The sequence below is a fragment of the Echiichthys vipera genome (assembly GCF_963691815.1).
Source record: "Echiichthys vipera genome assembly, chromosome: 3".
In the NCBI taxonomy this organism is placed as follows: domain Eukaryota; kingdom Metazoa; phylum Chordata; class Actinopteri; order Perciformes; family Trachinidae; genus Echiichthys; species Echiichthys vipera.
Window position 1 is genome coordinate 967,966 of NC_139828.1, and position 23,488 is coordinate 991,453.

Sequence of the window (23,488 nt, forward strand, 5' to 3'; positions counted from 1 at the left end):
GAACATTGAAGACTGTTTGTTGCACTTTGAACCAGAGTCGAGTCGTGCATTTGGGTCCTGATCCAACACAAACCATAACATATATATATATATTTTATACTCACAGACACCAAACTTACTCCAGGGGGGATTCCTGAGGCGTTTCCAAGAATGGATGAACCAGGAGCTGCTCGCCCTCTGAGCGCTCACACTGCGACGGCGAGGACCAGATCCACCTCAGGAGGAACCTGCTGATGTTGAAAGTGATGAAATGAAGACACGTGGACCCTCAACATACAACAGAAGCATAGATTTTATTAAAAGCTTTTGGAAACATTAGAAAACATGGAGATGGTTCCAGATGCTTTCCACATTTGAAATATACGACATCATGACTCAGAAAGATCGATTCCTCTCGTCACGTTTCAGGAAGAGTTTCTAGCTAAAGTGTTAAATGTTGATGATCAAAGAGGTGAAATCAGATCAGTGTGTGAGTGTGAGACAGATCTGCATCACAGTGCAGAGTGTGTGTGTGATGGTGAACACACTGAACTTTGATTTCAGCAGCTGATCTTCAGTGTTTCTGTGCACAGGAGAGACTCAGACCTGCAGAGGACACACAGACACTGAGGAACCAGGGTACCAGAGCCTAAACCCAGGATAAAGAGGTTCAGTGAACGTGGTGTTGAAGGTGTGGAGGTGGATCAGTGAGTCAGAGGAGACTCTGTAGAAGGACAGAGAGCCGGCAGGACAGTCCACATACACTGCTGCTCTGTGAGAGACGGAGGAGGAGGAGGTGATGGATGTTTCTCTGTCATTGTGACAGACAGAGGAAGGGCCATCATCATCAGAGCAGATCAGACTCCAGGACTGATCATTCCGTCCAAACAAACAGTCTTTTCTGTCTCCTTTCCTGCTGATTCCTCTGTAACTCACTGATATATGAACTCCTCCTCTCCACTCGACCTCCCAGTAACAGCGACCAGTCAGACCAGTTCTACACAGCAGCTCTTCCCAGTAGTCAAATCTGTCTGGATGATCAGGATATGACTGGAACTCCTCCACACGTGTCACCTTCCTGTTGTTGTCAGACAGGTTGAGTCTTCTGTTTACTGTGTTTGTGTCCAGTTCCAGTTCACAGGCATCTGATGGAGAGAACAAGACACAACACAGCTGCAGGTTTTCATCTGTGATTTAGAAAACTGAAGGCTTCCTGAACACAACTTCTATCTGTCAAACTGTGAATGCGGAGTTTAAAGCAGCACCTGAAGGCAACACAGCTCTTCTCTAATGTCAGAGTCCAAAGAAGAAGGCGCAAAGAGAGCTCTCTGTTGGCTCCACTGCTAATGAAATGGACCCATTAGTTCTGTTGGATCACTGACTTCACTTTGGGGTCTTTGTGGATTTGAAATGGATTCAGTTCTAAAATCTTTCTGCACAAAAACAGAAGCTGGATCCTGATTGAAACTCTGGAGAAGTTCATGTTTGTACTTCAGTCCAGAACATGTCAAACTCTAGTGTAACATGAGCAGCTGAGTTCTCCTGAATCACACTGAAAACACACTCACACTTCCTCAGACCAGGTCTCAACCACTGTGGTCCACCATGGTCCATCCTGCAGGAAGACACAAAGACACCATCAACTTCACTCATCAGGTCCTTCAACAGGAACCAGAGTTCATCAGTTAGAGACACAAACAGTCTGTCTGTCCACACCTGAGAGAGTCCAGTCTGTCTGTCTGTCCACACCTGAGAGAGTCCAGTCTGTCTGTCTGTCCACACCTGAGAGAGTCCAGTCTGTCTGTCTGTCCACACCTGAGAGAGTCCAGTCTGTCTGTCTGTCCACACCTGAGAGAGTCCAGTCTGTCTGTCTGTCCATACCTGAGAGAGTCCAGTCTGTCTGTCTGTCCACACCTGAGAGAGTCCAGTCTGTCTGTCTGTCCACACCTGAGAGAGTCCAGTCTGTCTGTCTGTCCATACCTGAGAGAGTCCAGTCTGTCTGTCTGTCCACACCTGAGAGAGTCCAGTCTGTCTGTCTGTCCAAACCTGAGAGAGTCCAGTCTGTCTGTCTGTCCACACCTGAGAGAGTCCAGTCTGTCTGTCTGTCCATACCTGAGAGAGTCCAGTCTGTCTGTCTGTCCATACCTGAGAGAGTCCAGTCTGTCTGTCTGTCCACACCTGAGAGAGTCCAGTCTGTCTGTCTGTCCATACCTGAGAGAGTCCAGTCTGTCTGTCTGTCCATACCTGAGAGAGTCCAGTCTGTCTGTCTGTCCATACCTGAGAGAGTCCAGTCTCCAGTGTGGATCCTTGAGTCCAGCAGACAGAAGCTTCTCTCCTGAGTCTCCTGGATGATTGTAGCTCAGGTCCAGCTCTCTCAGATGGGACGGGTTGGAGCTCAGAGCTGAGACCAGAGAAGCACAGCCTTCCTCTGAGACCAGACAGCCTGAGAGACTACACACACACACACACACACACACACACACACACCCCAGTGTAATAGCATCAGTGCTGGTGGAGAACCTCGTTGATGCGTCACAGTCGGTGAAATTGCATTTCTTCTTTGTCGTGCTTCTCTCTTCTCTGATGAGTGTTGAAGCAGACAGAAGCATCCATATTCAACATCCACTCATCACTAACTCGGCCTTATTCATTCTTCAGTGTTATTCATTTATCCGACACATCACTTCCTGTATTTAGACAGACGACTGAATGTTTACTGTTACTAAGGCAACAGCTGACAGCTGATGTCAGCTCTGACATGGTGGACTCCCAGAAGACCAACCCCACACTGCTGCACAGCAGTTGCTTTGGGAATATTAGAAGTGTATTGATATTGAACATGTCAGGTGTCCAAATTGCACCTAACACTGCTCTCACTTGGCTCCCCAGTAAAACAGCTGCCAAGTGTGAAGTCGATCGGATGAATGGTTCTTGCAGGGACACACAAACAGACAAACAGGACAATGCACAAACTGCTCTCTAGTAGGAAACAAAGAGAATCAGAGTTCAGAGGGTCATCATTTTAAAACAGCAGAGCACCAACCTGAGAGTCTCCAGTCTGCAGTGTGGACTCTTCAGTCCATCAGACACCAGATCCACTCCTGAGTCCTGCAGGTCGTTGTTACTCAGGTCCAGATGTCTCAGACTAGAGGACTGGGAGCTGAGGACTGAGGACAGAGCTGCACAGCTTCTCTCTGACAGGTTGAAGCCGCTCATCCTAAAATAATGAAACAGAAAGTTCATCCCATGATTGATCAGACTCATCACTCACTCATCTTCAGCCTCTGATCCTGGATCAGGTCTCAGGGGCAGCAGCTCCAGCAGGGACCCCAACCTTCCCTTTCCCGGGCCACATTAACCAGCTCTAACTGGGGGATCCTGAGGCGTTCCCAGGCCAGTGTGGAGATCTAATCTCTGCACCTTGCCCTGGGTCTTCCCCGAGGCCTCCTCCCAGCTGGACGTGCCTGGAACACCTCCCTAGGGAGGCACCCAGGGTTCATCCAGACCAGATGATCCTGAACCACCTCAACTGGCTCCTTTCAACGCAAAGGAGCAGCGGCTCTACTCCGAGTTCCTCACGGATGCTGAACTTCTCCCCCTCTCTCTAAGGGAGACTCCAGACAAACAATGGTTGTTAGTTCTGAATGAACCAAAACATACGGCCTCAGATCAGAAGATACGATCACAAAATCAATCATGGACCTTTGGCCTAGGATGCTCTGGTACCACGTACTGTGAAAGACATTCTCTGGAGTCCTCAGAGTTTCTCAAATCATGTCTTTACTAAGCTGCATGCATACAGGAGAGACGCTCCCACAACCGGGTCTGAACTGTTCTCTCCCATTCTCCAGATAGCTTCAGCATATAAACAGTCACATCAAAGCACCTCACAGACACAAGGACATCACAGTAACAGAACACACACTACCCAATGTTTATGACCCCAGTGGATGTTATCAATGTTTTACGAGCACCAAACTTCACCATTTGAAAGCCCCATGTGACTCCTCTCCACAATCCCCCAGCACTCATCCACAGCTCCACTGTTGTGGTAATCAACACACAGAAACCAAGGATTTACATCATAGACTAAGAAACACGTGCAAAGAAAGAAGGAAACCCTGGTTATTTCCCACAGGACACTTCTGAGCATCCTCATGTTCCAACATGGTGTTAGTTAAAGACGATCCGTGGCTAGCAAGGAAGTCTGACAACACACGACCGCTCAGATTTAGATCAGGGATACATGAAGAAATTCAGAGTTCACAGGGTCATCATTTTAAAAACGCAGAGCACCAACCTGAGAGTCTCCAGTCTGCAGTGTGGACTCTTCAGTCCATCAGACACCAGATCCACTCCTGAGTCCTGCAGGTCGTTGTTACTCAGGTCCAGATGTCTCAGACTAGAGGACTGGGAGCTGAGGACTGAGGACAGAGCTGCACAGCTTCTCTCTGACAGGTTGCAGCCACTCAGTCTGAAGAGGAATCAGCAATACATGAGACAGTAATGACAAACAATGGTTGTTAGTTCTGAATGAATAAAAACTACATTAATCTGATATTCATGTGAGCACGTACAGAGCTTTGTTGGAGGCTTTGACCACTGGCAGCAGCCTCAGAAGAGCCTCCTCTGAAGCAGAGTACTTCTTCAGGTCAAACACGTCCAGATCTTTTCCTGATGTCAGTAAGATGAAGCCCAGAGCTGACCACTGAGCAGGAGACGGTTCATCTGTGGAGAGACGTCCTGATCTCAGGGACTGTTGGATCTCCTCCACCAGAGAACGATCCTCCAGTTCATTCAGACAGTGGAACAGATTGATGCTTTTCTCTGCAGACAGATTCTCACTGATCTTCTTCTTGATGTACCGGACTGTCTTCTCTTTTGTGTGTGAACTACTTCCTGTCTGTGTCAGCAGGCCTCGGAGGTGTTTCTGGTTGGTCTTTAGTGAAAGACCCAGGAGGAAGCGGAGGAACAAGTCCAGGTGTCCGTTTGGACTCTGTAAGGCCTCGTCCACAGCACTCTGGTAGAGACGTGTTGGTTTAGTTTTGTTTCTAAGTAGAAACCACAAGCGGGAGGTTTGTTTTCCTGACAGCAGGTTGACTCCAGAGTTGGTGAACGTCAGATGGACATGAAGAGCAGCCAGAAACTCCTGAACACTCAGATGGATGAAGCAGAACACCTTGTCCTGGTACAGTCCTCTCTCCTCTTTAAAGACCTGTGTGAACACTCCTGAGTACACTGAGGCTGCTCTGATATCGATGCCACACTCTCTCAGGTCTGACTCATAGAAGATCAGGTTTCCTTTCTGCAGCTGCTCAAAAGCCAGTTTCCCCAGAGACTCGATCATCTTCCTGCTCTTTGGACTCCAGTGTGGATCCGTCTCAGCTCCTCCATCATACTTGACCTTCTTCAGTTTGGACTGAACCACCAGGAAGTGGATGTACATCTCAGTCAGGGTCTTGGGCAGCTCTGCTCCCTCTCTGGTTCTCGTCACTTCCTCCAGAACTGTAGCAGTGATCCAGCAGAAGACTGGGATGTGACACATGATGTGGAGGCTTCGTGAAGTCTTGATGTGGGAGATGATTCTGCCGGCCTGCTCCTCATCTCTGAATCTCTTCCTGAAGTACTCGTCCTTCTGTGGGTCAGTGAACCCTCGGACCTCTGTCACCATGTCAACACACTCAGGAGGGATCTGATTGGCTGCTGCAGGTCGTGTGGTGATCCAGAGGCGAGCAGAGGGAAGCAGTTTCCCCCTGATGAGGTTTGTCAGCAGCACATCCACTGAGGTGGACTCTGTAACATCAGTCAGGACCTCAGTGTTGTGGAAGTCCAGAGGAAGTCGACACTCGTCCAGACCGTCAAAGATGAACACGACCTGGAACTCTTCAAACCTGCAGATTCCTGCTTCTTTGGTTTCACTAAAGAAGTGATGAACAAGTTCCACCAAGCTGAACTTTCTCAGCTTCAGCACATTCAGCTCTCTGAAAGTGAATGGAAATGTGAAGTGTACGTCCTGGTTGGCTTTGCCTTCAGCCCAGTCCAGAGTGAACTTCTGTGTTAGGACTGTTTTCCCAATGCCAGCCACTCCCTTTGTCATCACTGCTCTGATTGGTTCCTCTCTTCCAGGTGAGGCTTTAAAGATGTCTCCACATCTGATTGTTGTTTCTGGTCTGTCGTGTTTCCTGGATGCTGCTTCAATCTGTCTGACCTCATGTTCATCATTGACCTCTGCACTCCCTCCCTCTGTGATGAAGATCTCTGTGTAGATCTGATTCAGAAGAGTTGGGTTTCCTGCTTTAGCGATCCCCTCAAACACACACTGGAACTTCTTCTTCAGGTCAGACTTCAGTTCACGTCGACAAACTCCAGAATGACTTCCTGAACGAACAAAGAACAAATGAAACCAGTGAGTGGATCCTACAGAAAACCAGACAACAGAACATTGAACACTGGCTGTATAGTTCCTCCTCCAACAGTTTCATTCAGCTCATCAGTGGAGGACAAACAGCCTCTGGTCTGATGCAGATGTGTGCAGCACAGTTTGGAAATGTAAACTTCTCCCATGCTGCCTCCATTTCCCTTTTCCATCATGTTAAAGACATTCAGATCCTCTTACTGCTCTGCAGACAGTCAGCCAGCTCCTCCTGCTTCATTCTCCTCAGGAACAACTGTGTGATCTTCAGAAACGCCTCTCTGCTGCTCCTCTGCTCTTCATCCTCACTGTCCAACACCTCCTCATCCTCCCTCTGACTCTCTAAGCATTCTGGGTAATGTGGACTCAGAAGCTTGTGGATCCTCTTCAGCTCTTCCTTCACAAAAGTGACGATGTTCTCCTCCAGCAGCTGGAACAGAACGATGAAGTGGATTTAAACTGCTTCAACACAACATGTGATTCATCAGGCTGTTCCTGAACGGCCCCATCATCATTTAATATGGAGTTGATGAAGTTCACAGTGAAAGGTGTGTTTGCACATGTACGCACCGTAAACACTGAGTCCAGGTGTGTGTGATGCTGCTGAGCGGACCGATCAGTGGGAACCTCGGAGCGCTCCTGCTCAACTCTGCAGAGAAAAGAAGAACAGTTCAGTCCCAAGTACCTGAGTTATGTCTTAAATAAAGACTCTATGGAAAAACGAGGAAGAAGAAGAGAGACCCTGCCCGGAGGAAGCCCGAGCCCTCCGTCTGCAGCCAGACCCAGGCGGAGAGCTCAACGGCAAGCGCCTGGTGGCCGGGTTTGCCACGGAGGCTGGCCGGGCAGAGCCCGAAAAAGTGACGTGGCGCCTCCCTCCTCTCCGTCCTGTGGGCCCAACACTCGCAGGAGGAACTGCTGGGGTCAGGGCGCTGCTGCAGAGGCTCTGGGGAAGTGGAGCGTCACCTCTCTATGGGGGAAGGAGGCGGAGTTTGTTGGTTAGGTGTCTCAAGGGGCGGTAACCCTGAAGAAGGAGGCCTGTGGCAGCGGGTGTGGGAGAAGTTCACAGAAGTCCTGGAGAAGGACTTTGGGGGGCACCTAGGTGCTTCTGGACCACCATTTAGCACCTCAGGAGGGGGACACGGGGAACCGTCCAAGCTGTTTACAGTAAGGACGGGACGCTGGTGCCCTCAGCTGATGAGGTCATGGGGCGGTGGAAGGACTTTGAGGAACTCCTGAATCCGACCAACACGCCCTCTTTTGTAGCCAGCCGCTGCTCCTTTGTGTTGAAAGGAGCCAGTTGAGGTGGTTCAGGATCATCTGGTCTGGATGAACCCTGGGCGCCTCCCTAGGGAGGTGTTCCAGGCACGTCCAGCTGGGAGGAGGCCTCGGGGAAGACCCAGGACCAGGTGGAGAGATTAGATCTCCAAACTGGCCTGGGAACGCCTCGGCGTCCCCCAGTTAGAGCTGGTTCATGTGGCCCGGGAAAGGGACGTTTGGGGTCCCCTGCTGGAGCTGCTGAAAGTGCCGCGACCCGATCCCGGATAAGAGGATGAGACAATTTGACTCAGTCAGTTAATAACAAAGTTCAGTTTTTAATTCTCACCTTCCATCAGCAGGTTGGCCGACTTGAAAGTCCTCAAACCAGTCCTTAGACTGGTCACTCTTCATGGACACACAGCTGGGTCCAGGTCCAGGTCCAGGTCTCTGCTGCATCCTGATACAAACAAACAAATTAATGAAAAGCAGTTTCAAAAGGAAAAAGTACCAGACTCTGTCATTGTTTATCATCATAAGGATCAAGAGTATGTCTTCTTCCTCTTCTTCTATTATATCAACATTACTGATACAGAGTCTTATTCTGAGACCTGATCCCAGCTGCAGGGTCAGGACTATACATATATAGACCTGATCCCAGCGTCAGGACCAGGACTATACATGTATAGACCTGATCCCAGCGTCAGGGTCAGGACTATACATGTATAGACCTGATCCCAGCGTCAGGGTCAGGACTATACATGTATAGACCTGATCCCAGCGTCAGGATCAGGACTAAACATGTATAGACCTGATCCCAGCGTCAGGGTCAGGACTAAACATGTATAGACTTGATCCCAGCGTCAGGATCAGGACTATACATGTATAGACCTGATCCAAGCGTCAGGATCAGGACTATACATGTATAGACCTGATCCCAGCGTCAAGGTGTCACCCACGCCAAAGGGCAAACACTGGATTTGGTTTGTTCCACAGGCTCACCTCCCTCCCACCTACAGTGCCTAGACCTAGCTGTGTCTGAGCACCATGCTATCCTCTTCACTGTTCCGGTCTCCGCGCCCATGCAGTGGTCTAAACGCACCATAACATTCTGGAACATAAAATCTGGGTGCACCAGGCCTATCCAACCAACCTGATCTCAAGTCACATGCCCTCAGTTCCGCCTGATACCGGGGTAGATGGCCTGGGAGCCCACTATAATTCTGCTCTATCCCTCAGCCTTGAGTCTTTCATCCCCCTCGAGACCCGGTCCATCTCTGTCACCCGCCCTGCCCCATGGTTCACCAATGAACTCTGCAGCAATGACCTCCTCGCCGCTGCTGACTCTGGCAATGTCTCCCTCACTATACTCCTCAACCGCCAATCCGACCACCTAGGCCTCACCACCACAGCCCTCTCCTGGTTCCAGTCATACCTCACCCACATGAAACAGTATGTCACCATAAATGGCTCCAGCTCCCCACCAGCCCCAGTCAACCAAGGCGTTCCCTAAGGTTTCATGCTCGGTCCACTCCTCTTCACCATCTACATGCTCCCCCTCTGTGGCATCATCCTCCACTATGGACTCAAATTCCACTGTTATGCCGATGACACCCAACTGTATCTCAGCACCGCTCCATTCATGCAGCTCTCCCCAAAGTGTCTTATCAACTGTCTTCACAATAAAAAACCTGGATGTCATCAAATCTACTTTAACTCAGCACCAAAAAAAGGAGCTCATGGTTGTGGCCCCCAAGGCACTGCTCTGGGTGCCACAACCATGAGCTCTTCCAGGCTTGACGGCTGTAACACACGCCCCCCCCCCCCCCGAAGTCTGCAACCCAGGTGTCATCCTTGACTCTACATTTTCATTACAGTCACACATCAAATCAATCACCAAATCCACCGTCTTTCACCTCAAAAATATCTCCAGACTCCCTCGACCTTCCCTCACAGACTCAGTTGCAGAGACCCTCATCCACGCTCTCATTAACTCCAGACTGGATTATTGCGACAGAGTCCTGTTTGGTGTTTTCAGTAAAACTCTGGACAGGCTCCAATATGTTCAGAACTCAGCTGCAAGGGTCCTCACCCACACCAAACCCTGGCAGCACATCACCCCGACACTCATCCTCCTCCACAGGCTCCCGGTCAAGTTCAGCATCACATATAAAATCATCCTCCTGACCTACAAAGGCCTTCATGCCCTTGCCCCCCCCAGTACTTATCCGACCTCCTCCACTAACTAACCCCATCCTGCGGTCATGTGACTCAGGTCTGCTCTCCATCCCCCACACCAACCTGCTAACATCTGGGGACAGAGCCTTCAGCATGACAGCCCCCACCCTCTGGAACTCACTCCCCACGGATACCCGCAACTCCTCAGCCTGATAATCTTCAAATCTGCTCTCATTCCTGTTCACCAAGGTCTTTGGGCCTAGATTTGTTCTTTGTGTGAGGACTGTTTGGCTGTATGCCCCACGTATATAACGTGTCCTGGGGTTCCTTGAAAGGCGCTACATAAATCTATGTTATTATTATTATTAATAACATTGGGTGAAAGTCAGGGACAGTGCCAAAGAAGTGGCAGACCAGGATGGTGGTTCCGTGTGAGCCAGTTACAGGGGTATCACACGACTCAGCCTCCCTGGTAAAGTCGACTCCAAGATGCTGGAGAGGAGGTTCGTCCTGTAGTCGAACCTCCGATTGAAGTGGAACCAGGTGGATTCAGTCCAGAACATGGAACAATGGACCGGCTCTTCTCCCAAGGAGGGGGCCTGGGAAGATGCCACTCTGATCTACATGTGTGTTGTGGATCTGGAGAAGGCGTATGACCAGGTCCCCTGGGAGATACTGTGGGAGGTGCTGCGGGAGTCTGGGGGGAGGGGGATCACATCTCACTGCTCCCAAAGTCAGAGCCGTGCCCAGGTCCTTGGCAGGAAGTCAGACTTGTTCCAACAGGGACGCTCAGCACTCTCTGGATCGGTTCAGCTCAGCAAGAGTGAAGCTGCTGTCCCTATCAGGGTCAGGATTGCCTGCACAGGGTAGGGAGTCCTTGACCCAAGTGAAGGGGTTCAAGTACCTCGGGGTCTTTGGAGCAATGGAGTGTGAGATTAGCCAGAGAATTGTTGGTTTTGCATTCACTTTAAGAAACACAAGAAACAGAGAGTCAGAAAATAAAGTTCAGTTTACAATTCTCACCTTCCATCAGCAGGTTGTTCATCTTTAAAGCAGATTGACAAATCCTTAGACCGGTCACTCTTCATGGATAAACAGCTGGGTCCAGGTCCAGGTCCAGGTCCAGGTCCAGGCCCAGGTCCAGGTCCAGGTCTCTGCTGCTGCTCCCTGATACAAAGACAGTGGATGAGTAACGTTGTCCTGTTCATCAACATGTAATCTGATCAAAGATGGCGTCTCATCTCAGTGGATCATCAGTCGTTGGCTCTTTGTGAACTAATAAAGTGAGTCGTTCATATTCTAAGCAAACATGTTCAGGAGCTCAGTGTGAATCATGATGGTGGAGTGATCTGAGCTCTGACATGAAGAAGAGTCCATCATCATCTTCCTCCTCCTCCTCCTCTCACCTCTGAGCTTTGGTCTGTCCCTCATGTTCCCCACACAGAGTGGTTTTAGAGAGAGGGGCTCCGTCCTCTCCGTCCTCACACTGGTTCATAGCAGAGTCCACGTCTCTGTCAGGACCAAATGCATTCAAATGACAGAAGGGAACATTTAAAGAGATACAGCCCAACACCGTTCATTCACATCCTCTCCTTCATTACTGACATCACTACAATCAACTGTGGTGACTGTAACAGGACCTCACAACCATGGTGAAATAATGTTTGATTTTTAAAAAGTATCTAAAAATAGTGTCTACTTCATCCTCACTGACGCCAGAGGCAGCGCTTAACACTGAGTATCTTCTGTCTCGCTCATGTGCAGGTCGAGTATCAATATCAACAAGGTCAGATGTGACCTCGGATGACCCCCGGCTCAGGTATAAGTTCTGGTGTCATCCACGAGATCACTTCCTTTCCATCTTCTCACTTTGCAGGCTAACGCTTGTTACTGCGGTATCATTAGCTTTAGCTATACATGCGGTTGCTTTTTGCCTGGACGGACGGATGCCCCGATCCTCGTTCGTCACTAAGAAAGAAGAACAAACTACCTGCATCTGGTGAGGTCGATTGGTTTTGTTATATTACGCTAGCAGGAGTTAGCACATGCTGATACGGTATCAGTGAAGTGAGTGCTCTTGCTCCCCTCTCCTTGTCTTGGTTTCACCCCGAGCAAACATCCATGCCTGGGACATTAATGAGATGTGCCCCAGGCTCTCGTTCCTCCGCTCAGAGCTCTGCGGAGGGGACGGCAGATGGCTCCATGGGATCCATCATTCGTGCAGCCCTGGCACGCCTGCAGCTGGATCTCCAGCAGGTGGAGCCAGCGCCTGCTAGTGCTTTCTTCAAGTGCACTCCGGCCCCTACCACCTTCACCGTTCGTCCCTCTGAGGAATATCTGAAGGAGTTGCACGCATCCTGGAGAGACTCTAACGCTCTCTCCTGACCTTACAGCCGGACTCTGGCCCAATGGGGGATGTGGCGCAATTTGGCCTTGACCACATGTCGGTGGTTAGCCGACAATCGCTTCCCTCATAGTTTCCCCCCGACGAGGCTCTGAGGCCAGATGCCAGGTGCCCTCGCCCACAATGTCGGGTCACGGATGACCTTCTTTATAACGTTTACGGCACGGCTGCACGGATGGGTCGTATTGACAAGTCACTCTTGCATCTTATCCTATCCTATCGGCGTCCCTGCAGTGGGCTGAAGTGGATGCATCCCCCATCAGCGTCAGGGATGCCTCACTGCAGGCTTTTGCCTTAATGTCGAGGGAACTGGGACGTTTGATGTCCACTCTTGTTCAGACTCGCCGCCAGGTCTTGCTTGCACAGTCACCCTTGTCCGAAACCTGGGGAGCTGTTTGGCACAGCTGCTCTACAGGCGCTTGAGCGAACTGTCCAGACCGATCACACCAGGCAACAGGGTTGGGGGCTCGGCATTTGCCTCCAGGGGCCACGGTGCATAACTCTTTGCCCCGGAGGAGTCAGCCCACTGCCCACTCTAGTTCTTCTTAATGGAGACGACCACCCTTCTGGGTAAGGGTGCTCTGGCCCATGCGTGGCCGGACAGCCTTCTCTTTGTCTTCCCACTGCTTCCCCTGATCTTCCAAACACTTCTCAGGGTGCTTCATCAGGGTCACAGGCTTCTGCTTGTGGCCCCGTTCTGGCCTGCCAGGACCTGGTTTCCCCTGCTCCACAAACTTCATTGCGGGACACCCTGGCACCTTCCAGAGAGGGGAAGGATTTGGCATCCCAACCCTTGCTGCCTTCAGCTATGGGTTTGGCCCCTGCAGGGCCCAATCCGCTGCTGAGCGATGGCATAGAGCCTGTCAGGGGAACTATTTGGGTGCCAGAGCGCCCTCTACCCGTCTGCTGTATCAGCACAGGTGGAAACTGTTCTCTAACTGGGGTTCAGTTGAGAATGTTGATCCAGTTCACTGGACTGTTCCTACCATTCTTACGTTTTTGTAATCGCTCCTACATGATGATCGGCCTCCTACACTGAGGGTGTATGTGGCTGCTATTTCATCGCAGCACGCCAGGATCCGGTCTGTTTGTCTAAACACCTGTCTGTCTGAATGCCTGTCTATCTGTCTAAATGCCTGTCTGGCATTTGCTCTGTTGCCTATATGTTCTGGAGGGAAGAGGGGGTGTAGAAGCAGGACAAGTTTGGGCCTGTCTGTCTGTCTGTCTGTCTGTCTGTTTGTGTCACTACAATATATTGTATTGTTATAATATGTTATTTTGGGTTGGGTGGTGCTGGGTGAGGGGTTGGAAATGTATAAGCGTTGCTTCCTTCCATCCCCTTTTCAGACTGTACGTGTAAATTGTTAATTTTTCTTTCTTTGTTTTTCTTTCTATATCTTTTTAAGTTTCAATGTGTTTTTTTTACATCTTTGGATTACAAGTCTGTCATCAGATCAGCCACACACCTTTTCAAAATGGCTGCCGTCATCAGGTCAGCCACACACCTTTTTGAAAATGGCTGCCGTCATCAGATCAGCCACACACCTTTTCAAAATGGCTGCCGCCATCAGATCAGCCACACACCTTTTCAAAATGGCTGCTGCCATCAGATCAGCCACACACCTTTTCAAAATGGCTGCCGTCATCAGGTCAGCCACACACCTTTTCAAAATGGCTGCCGTCATCAGGTCAGCCACACACCTTTTCAAAATGGCTGCCGTCATCAGATCAGCCACACACCTTTTCAAAATGGCTGCCGTCATCAGATCAGCCACACACCTTTTCAAAATGGCTGCCGTCATCGGGTCAGCCACACACCTTTTCAAAATGGCTGCCGTCATCAGGTCAGCCACACACCTTTTCAAAATGGCTGCCGTCATCAGATCAGCCACACACCTTTTCAAAATGGCTGCCGTCATCAGGTCAGCCACACACCTTTTCAAAATGGCTGCCGTCATCAGGTCAGCCACACACCTTTTCAAAATGGCTGCCGTCATCAGGTCAGCCACACACCTTTTCAAAATGTGATTGAAAGCTATTTTTAGCTGCTAAAGCTTTGAGTGTCGGATCAGAGTCAAAATAAAAGCACTAAGTTGATCCAACCGGTCGGAGCAGTTCAGACACTCCCTGCTGCTTTCACCAGGATGTGAACTCAGATTACAGTCAAAGTGCTGTCGACTCTTTTGGAGAAATATGAACATTTGATGTCAATCGTTCTGAATGAATTGCTCTTAAACTCAGAGAGAAACTCTGCAGAATATTTCCAATGGAGACTTTGAACCAGCACCAAGAAACCGCTGCAGTGTCCAGTTACAGAGTGAAACAGCACAATGGGATCAAAGTGAACTCACTGTGAGAGAAGACGCTGCTGCTTTCTTCCTCGTCAGTCCTGGAGTCTGTGTGCGTCTGATCTGAGGACGCCGTCACATCCTGAGAACTTCAGAGTCTAAAAACATCAGAGTGACGTCAAAACCAGTCCAACCAGAGTCAGAGACAGCGTCAGTGTCAGAGAGCTCTCACAGCAGATGGTGTCACGCCACTTTATTTGTACAGCACCATTCAACAACAAGGGGATTCAAAGTGCTTCACATCAAACATTCAAAGCATCGGGAGAAATAACACATGAAACATCGACGTTTAAAACCCATCAAAGGTCAATTAAGACGTAGAAAAGATTTAAAACGCATCAAAGGTCATTTTTAAAACATTAAAGAGTTTTACAGAAGTTACAGAAAAGTCTTCAGTCTGGATTTAAGAGAACGCTTCCTCTCCATGTTTAGTCCTGACTCTGGGGACACAGAGCAGACCTGTCCCATGTTTAGTCCTGACTCTGGGGACACGGAGCAGACCTGTCCCATGATTAGTCCTGACTCTGGGGACACAGAGCAGACCTGTCCCATGTTTAGTCCTGACTCTGGGGACACAGAGCAGACCTGTCCCATGTTTAGTCCTGACTCTGGGGACACAGAGCAGACCTGTCCCATGTTTAGTCCTGACTCTGGGGACACAGAGCAGACCTGTCCCATGTTTAGTCCTGACTCTGGGGACACAGAGCAGACCTGTCCCATGTTTAGTCCTGACTCTGGGGACACAGAGCAGACCTGTCCCATGTTTAGTCCTGACTCTGGGGACACAGAGCAGACCTGTCCCATGTTTAGTCCTGACTCTGGGGACACAGAGCAGACCTGTCCCATGTTTAGTCCTGACTCTGGGGACACAGAGCAGACCTGTCCCATGTTTAGTCCTGACTCTGGGGACACAGAGCAGACCTGTCCCATGTTTAGTCCTGACTCTGGGGACACAGAGCAGACCTGTCCCATGTTTAGTCCTGACTCTGGGGACACAGAGCAGACCTGTCCCATGTTTAGTCCTGACTCTGGGGACACAGAGCAGACCTGTCCCATGTTTAGTCCTGACTCTGGGGACACAGAGCAGACCTGTCCCATGTTTAGTCCTGACTCTGGGGACACGGAGCAGACCTGTCCCATGTTTAGTCCTGACTCTGGGGACACAGAGCAGACCTGTCCCATGTTAAGTCCTGACTCTGGGGACACAGAGCATGTTTTGGTATCTAGCAGCACAAAAAGATGCAAAATGACTAAAAATAGATGCAAAACCACCACAAAAAGAGAGTGGGTAACGGCTGCGGCCTGCTGCAATACAATCGTATGCAGCGGGGCTGAACCGCTGCAGACGATCAAGCAGGTCCCGCCTCAAGCAGGTCCCGCCTCCCGCCCGACAGCCAAGCCCCGCACCCGCAGCCGCTGCAGCCATTACACTCTCTCTCTCTCTGCAGGTAGTCGATTAGAAGATTTCATCAAGGAGAAATTATGTCGGTGAGTGAAATTACGTTGCTACAATAAATGCATTAAATGAAAAACTTTATTCACATCTTTGGACTCGTGAACAACCTCTAATTTTTAATTTGAAACTTCTGACATGCAGTGAAATGTCTTTCGTTGGATGTTTTGCACTAGTTGGAATTATGTTAATTACAATGTATTGGACTGGGGGAGGTGCACCATTTTCTGTATTTGTTTTCTTTCTGGTCCCACTGCGCCTGCACAACAGGGGGCAAGTTTCCTTTAAAGGAAACATTCATGGTGTGTTTTCTTCATATTGCATTGCAATAGCCTGTTTAAAGTGATTATATATGCAACAAACAACTAATCAGTACTGATACTATATGCTAATAGATAAAGGAGTGACAATAACACAGTAAATGCCATGAATTGCTTAGATATAGCTGTGTAGTATTCTTAGGAAAAAAGTGCATATGAGAGAAGGCTCATTACAACTAGAAGAGACATATGACTTTTCTTTTTTGAGACTTATAATAATGTTAATGCTAATATGCCTTGTGTATCTTGAATCTAATGGTCAATTGTTCTTCTATTTTTGTTCAGCATCCAACCCATTTCGCAGCAAGTGAGGAGCCAGTTTTTCCCTCAGGGGAATCTTATAACTGTCTTTGTTGTCCTTTTAAGACAAGCCAGCATGACAGTATAGTGCACCATATGAAAACACATTTGGATGCAGCAGTCCGCCATGGAGGTATTGTCACTCTTTATGTGGTCTACAGAAGCAAATACTGTACTTGTGTTAGGCTGTCAATAACTCTAATGTAATAAATATTTTGTTTTGCAGAATACCGAATCTGCAAATGCAGCTTTAAATGCAGAGACGCTCACCATTTTCACTGCCTCACCTGTGACACAACTATTATAAGAAGGAACCATTTCATTTCTCACTTAAAAGTCTGTGCTGTAAGATCTGTTCCCAAGAGCCAAAAAACAGCCACCGTGAGCCCCGAAGCAGCCACTGTCACCGTGAGCCCCATAGCAGCCACTGTCACCGAGAGCCCCGAAGCAGCCAGTGTCACCGAGAGCCCCGAAGCAGCCACTGTCACCGAGAGCCCCGAAGCAGCCAGTGTCACCGAGAGCCCCGAAGCAGCCAGTGTCACCGAGAGCCCCGAAGCAGCCAGTGTCACCGAGAGCCCCGAAGCAGCCAGTGTCACCGAGAGCCCCGAAGCAGCCACTGTCACCGAGAGCCCCGAAGCAGCCACTGTCACCGTGAGCCCCATAGCAGCCACTGTCACCGAGAGCCCCGAAGCAGCCAGTGTCACCGAGAGCCCCATAGCAGCCAGTGTCACCGTGAGCCCCGAAGCAGCCAGTGTCACCGAGAGCCCCGAAACAGCCAGTGTCACCGAGAGCCCCATAGCAGCCACTGTCACCGAGAGCCCCGAAGCAGCCAGTGTCACCGAGAGCCCCGAAGCAGCCAGTGTCACCGAGAGCCCCGAAGCAGCCAGTGTCACCGAGAGCCCCGAAGCGAAGCGAGTCATTGTCACTGCAGGGGGGTGATGGCTTTCACAGCTCATGCACTATGCACTACCTCATTCCATTCTGTTACTCACAGTTTATATTCACTGTTTATTACACCGTTTACTGTTTATTTATTTGTACCGTCATATATATATATACATATATACATATATATATTTTGGCTGCTAACATTCACTTCAAACAGCTGTGTAACTTTCTGTCTCTTAGATGCTATATTTTATTTTATTTTGTTGTAGATATGTCTAAATCTTGCCTCCTTTTATATTTTTACCTTTTACTTTTTATCCATTTATATTTATATTGTATATTTTTTTTGGTGGTTCTGGAGCCTTGCAACGTAATTTCGTTCATGTATATGCAAATGTGCTTGAATGACAATAAAGTTTGTCTAAGTCTAAGAATAAGTCTTCTTACGATTCACATCGCTTCTCTCCACCCAACACCCACAAGCACCCTCTCGCCCCCTCTCGCCCCTTCTCACACACCCCAGCTGACCAACCCCCCACCCAAACTAAGCCCCCACATGCAGCCACACACACACACACACACTCACACCATCTGCACACTACACGCACTAAGCTGCGCTTTCGTAGTTTTGTTATTTTGTATATTTATATCTCATTGCACACACCTTCTATTGCACATACTTTAGTGTCATATCTTGTTGTTAGTCATTTATTTTGTTGTGTTTTACATTGTTGTGTCTGCTTCTAGTGTTTAGGTCTTTTGTTGTGTTTACATTTTGTTGTCTATGACTAGCGTAGTAGTAGGAGAAAATCCTCCATCCAGGCGCTGTTTCTACCGGGTAGGCAGAGCTTGGCATGTGACGTGTGTGTCATGGGCGGGGCTGTGTGTGTCATGGGCGGGGCTGGACCTGCTGGACGTCTGCAGCAGCAGGCCGCAGCCGTTAGTACTTGGCTTCTTCTGCTGTTGCCTTTATTCTTACAGAGGAAGCAGTGCTTGACCTGCGGCTTGTGACACTTGTTTGAGTTTTTATCCACATTAGAAACACTGTGGTTTGGTTTTAGATCATCATTTTCAAAACCTTTATCCCCATTATTTTCAGTTTCAGACTTCTGACTTTCATTTGATTCGACCCACATTTCAGCTTCATCAGTAAACTCATCATTGAACATCATTTTAGCCTTGAACCACGTTTCATGTTTTTCTGTTTCCTCCTGTGGCAACAAAAGCATCAAAGCATCATGCAAACATCTTATTTCATCACAAAGTTCAGTAAACCCATGTAAAGATTTTTGACCTCGGACACTTTAATATTTTGCATAGACTCTTGTATTGATTTCCTTAAAGCACTTGCTTTATTTAGTTGAACCTTTCTAGCATTTTGTAATCGGTCAAGCTTGTCTGCGAGTCCTTTAACACAAAGTTGGACCACTCGTTGGCTTCTCCGTGCGTCGCTACCGCCGGCCAAAGGCTCCTGTCTGCCGGCAGCAACCGACACCTGACGAAGTGCCCACGTTAGTTTCCAAGTCCTCCATTTAAAGTCCGACAGTCCACAAATGTTGATCAACCCAGTCAAATGTTTTTCCGCTTCAGCAACCAATGCACTGGAATCATGCCCTTGTGTCTTCTGTGTGCACACTTTTAGATTTAGATGGCCATCTTTTATTAGTGGGAGCGCTACCTTACCTATTCCTGAAGATCAAGGCTGTGGCCATACGAAGTTCCTCCGTGCCCTCACCGGCGTCTCTGGCCCGCTCCTCCTCACCGGCGTCTCCTCACCGGCGCCTCCTCACCGGCGTCTCTGGCCCGCTCCTCCTCACCGGCGTCTCTGGCCCGCTCCTCCTCACCGGCGTCTCCTCACCGGCGTCTCCTCGCGGTCCTCCTCACCGGCGTCTCCTCGGCCGCTCCTCCTCGGGGTCCTCTCCTCACCGGCGTCTCCTCGGCCGCTCCTCCTCGCGGTCCTCCTCGCGGTCCTCCTCACCGGCGCCTCCTCGCCAGGTGAGCCGCTGGCACTCAGGTGCTGGAGCGCCGGTCAGCACACACAGCCTCCGCCATGGCTCTTTTCCTCGCGTCCACCACCAAACGCAACGAAAGTCCAACTTTATACTTGTTCTTCGCGTTTTGACACCAACATCATGACGCGACAAAAGTCCAATATGAAAGTCCAGCAGTTGTTGTCGACTATTCAGACAGTTTTGGACTCTGAGTGTAGAAGCTAAGCCAATGCTTTAAGCCACTGAGGCATTTCCACAGGAAACCTAAATGACGCGCTTTTACTATGACATGACGGATGAATGAGAGTCACGTTCAGATGCAACAATTCACTTTATTTGACTTCTCATGCTTTCAATCACACATCCACACGGAGCATACAGCGAAGCGAAGCGGTCAAAAACGGTTTTTCCTTTCCGGTTGGAAACACCTGACGAGCCCCCAAAGGTTCCTACCCTATATAGGATGACCCGCCAATTACAATCAGACCATATACACAGAACAATTAACATAAATCTGCTCTTACAGTAAGAAGAGGGTGTGATCCGGCACCGAGCGACGCTCACCACAAAAAGATGCAAAATGACTAAAAATAGATGCAAAACCAGCACAAAAAGATGCAAAATGACTAAAAATAGATGCAAAACCACCACAAAAAGATGCAAAATGACTAAAAATAGATGAAAACCAGCACAAAAAGATGCAAAATGACTAAAAATAGATGCAAAACCAGCACAAAAAGATGCAAAATGACTAAAAATAGATGCAAAACCAGCACAAAAAGATGCAAAATGACTAAAAATAGATGCAAAACCAGCACAAAAAGATGCAAAATGACTAAAAATAGATGCAAAACCACCACAAAAAGATGCAAAATGACTAAAAATAGATGCAAAACCACCACAAAAAGATGCATCTTACACTTTCAGGTGTGTTCAGGTGCGTTCATGTGCGAATGGACACGAGAGGAGCAGGTACACTAATATTGTTTCAATATCACCTCCAAGATCAAATGTTTCCCTCGTCCACGGTGCAAAAAAACACCTTATTTACACATTGTTTATATAATTTTTTGCCAAAGCTACAGGGAGCCGCTGAAAAGGGGCTGAAGAGCCGCATGCGGCCCCGGAGCCGTGGGTCGCAGACCCCTGGTCTAGAGAAACAGTTTAGAGTGGAATCAATTTCAGTTCATTCATTTGTGAAAGATAAACAGATAATCAAGACAACAGAACCTCACCTGTTACTGGATACTGGCGATATCCAACCTTGAAGCTCCTCACCCCTGACTTGACCAGCTCATCGAATGTGTCGGCATCAACCTCGGTCTGTGATGTGTCAGTCGAGCCGAGCACACCTTCAGTCACAAGCTGGGCCTGCAGGCTGAATGTGTCTGTTACTGGGAAACATAAAAAACAAGCTACATGAAGTTTATTATCAACCATGTCATCAGATATTTAGAGCACGAAGGCTTAAAAACAAAACAGAGACACGACAATCATGGACACATTCTCTAAAATGGCCGATCAGGTTGTTTCAGCTTAAAATGTGTGAAGACGAACCTCCTGAAGAAACTGTTGGAAGTCAGAGTTTCATCAATTTGTGGAACTGTTGTGTATTTCTGGACTCCTCCATATTCCACCTTTGGCAGCATTTTCTATCTGAACTCAGTGAATTAAAAGAGAGGAAAGCTTTAAACAGTTCATCTGATCCACTGTTGTTAAAGTGAAACGTCAATGTGAGCCAACATCACGCAGCTGAGCCTCTATCATACAAATATCTAACCACAAGAAACGCCAGGAGACATCGGTGAATCCACACGTTTCAAAAGACACGAGACAGAAAAACAACAATGTTCGCGGTTCTGACACAGTATGAGACACATGTAAGAGATCCAACACACATTGATGCTACAGGAGTTTCACGAGGGTGCCAGATGAATATAAAGAAGCCAACCAGATATCTGCAGGTTGTGAATCTATTTGTTGCTTGTGGTGGACAGTTGAAGAGAATGTAGACAGAATCAATTACATCCACTACAACGTGCAAAAGCTAGGAAATTGGACACAAAGTGGTTTACAAGCAGTTCACGATCAATTAGCTGCAACTTCCCTCATGGCATCAAAAACCAATAGCCCTGGACGTGCTATTGGCCGAGAAAGGAGGGGTATGTGCAATGTTCGGTGAACAGTGCTGCACTTTCATCCCTAACAACACTGCTGCTGATGGCAGCCTCACCGAGGCCGTAGCAGGGCTCCGTACGCTCAACAGTAAGATGAAGGAGCACTCTGGAGTCTGGACCACTATGTGGGACTCCTGGATGGATGCGTTTGGGAAGGAAAGAACTTTGGTGTCCTCTGTCCTAGTCTCCATAGCAGTTTTTGCTGCTATTTTAACCTTGTGTGGATGCTGTTGTGTTCCCTGTCTGCGTGCTTTGCTTAACCGTCTCATTACTACAGCTATTTCACCCATGGAGAACAACATGGAGCAGCTGTATCCTTTGCTTGGCAGCGATCCCCAAAGTGATGATGAAAGCAACGATGACGACGACACGGAAACTCCTTTTGATTTGACGAAACTGTGTCCTGATCCAACAGATTATGACTCTGACAGTGTGTAAATGTATTTGTGCTCATGAAAATGATCTTACAGCTGAAAATCAAACACGTGGCTAAAAGTGAGCAAATAAGTGATAAACAGGAGGGAAATGTTGGAGTAATTGTGCATAAAGTCATCTCATATTTACTCAAACTGCCGTTACATATAATCTAACCTTACTTGGTGTGTGTGTGTGTGTGTGAACAGCTCATTTGTGTAGAGTTGTTTTGCAGGTGGAAGAAATCAGATAAGCGTGACTGTTGATGAGTCACCAAAGAGGCATCTGTGAAAACACCGACCCTGCTCAGCTGATTAGTGACAGGACATGTTTTAAGGCTTCCTTAGAGTTGTAAAGTCATAAAGACAATGAATGGTCCATATGTCTGGAGTTGCAGCTGTGTGCCCCTCACCTTAAGAGCTGTAACTCATTGTAACTCGTTGTATTTTGGAACCAGCGAAAGTAAATAAAGAGAAAGGGTTCGGCAGAGAGAACTTCAGAGCGGCAGGAGGTTGTAACTGAACACATCTCTGTCCGTTCTCCTTGCAAGTAAAACATAGAACTCTTGTCTTTCTCTCTTTTGTTAAGTTTTGGGGGTTTTAGGCTTGAACCTGACACCTGTACATGGCTTAGGTAGTTTGGCATGACCAGAGGGTATTTAGGGAAATGGGTAGGAGTGCTGGTGAGGCTGGCATGTAGCGATGGGTCGTAGGTGGTAAATGCTGGACGCCTGAGGAAACCAAACTCGCCAAGACGAACATAATTGAAGAGTTGGGTTGACGGGGGAGAAGATGCATCCTGCACGGAGGGTCTGGATGCTGGGGATGAGGAGGTCGGCTGCAGAGGGTGAGAGCTTGGAGCGATATGGGATTCTGTGTTCCGTAGGTCGGATTAACACGCTTATGCGGGGGTACAAATATAAAAGGAGGGGCGGGTGCTCCGGCGAGCTGTATGGGTTAGTATATGCAATCATTTGGATTCAGGAATGAGAGGGGGTTGGCGATGGAGTTAGCCTGAAACGTGAGCGGAGCGGTTGAGTTAAGGCTGTGGATGGACATGTGGGGTTGAGCTGCCTTGTTGATGATGTCGACGGTAATGTGGTCGTCTGGATGGATTTAAGAGAATTACCACTCATGACCCCAAAGAACAGCAGCAACAACAACGAGGCACGGCTCCAAAGCGCAGGGGGAGGAGAGAGAAGTTCAGAGGCGGACGTCTACCACAGAGGTAACGACCGACGCTGAGGGACAGGGGGCTGCGTCAGTGCAGAGCCCGAAGTCGCCGGATCGAGGTCACAGATATTGTTGGTGAAGGAAGATGAAGTAGAAGAGCCCGGGCTGGGAGGGGTTATGGGGGCAGATGAACCCGAG

At 48.7% G+C, this 23,488-nt stretch overlaps 1 protein-coding gene across 1 annotated transcript in view; it reads right to left on the minus strand.

Moving 5' to 3' along the window:
* Positions 1-274: 274 nt before the first annotated feature.
* Positions 275-23,488, minus strand: part of LOC310966500 (protein NLRC3-like) — a 42,311-nt gene continuing 19,097 nt past the window's right edge. Inside the window, exons 5-10 of the mRNA XM_083940252.1 lie at positions 4,557-6,357; positions 4,280-4,453; positions 3,023-3,196; positions 2,257-2,430; positions 1,548-1,594; positions 275-1,124 (exon numbers count right to left, since the gene is read on the minus strand). Coding sequence (XP_083796378.1) covers positions 580-1,124; positions 1,548-1,594; positions 2,257-2,430; positions 3,023-3,196; positions 4,280-4,453; positions 4,557-6,357 — 2,915 coding nt within the window. The 3' untranslated portion in view covers positions 275-579. The remainder of the gene's footprint in view (positions 1,125-1,547; positions 1,595-2,256; positions 2,431-3,022; positions 3,197-4,279; positions 4,454-4,556; positions 6,358-23,488) is intronic.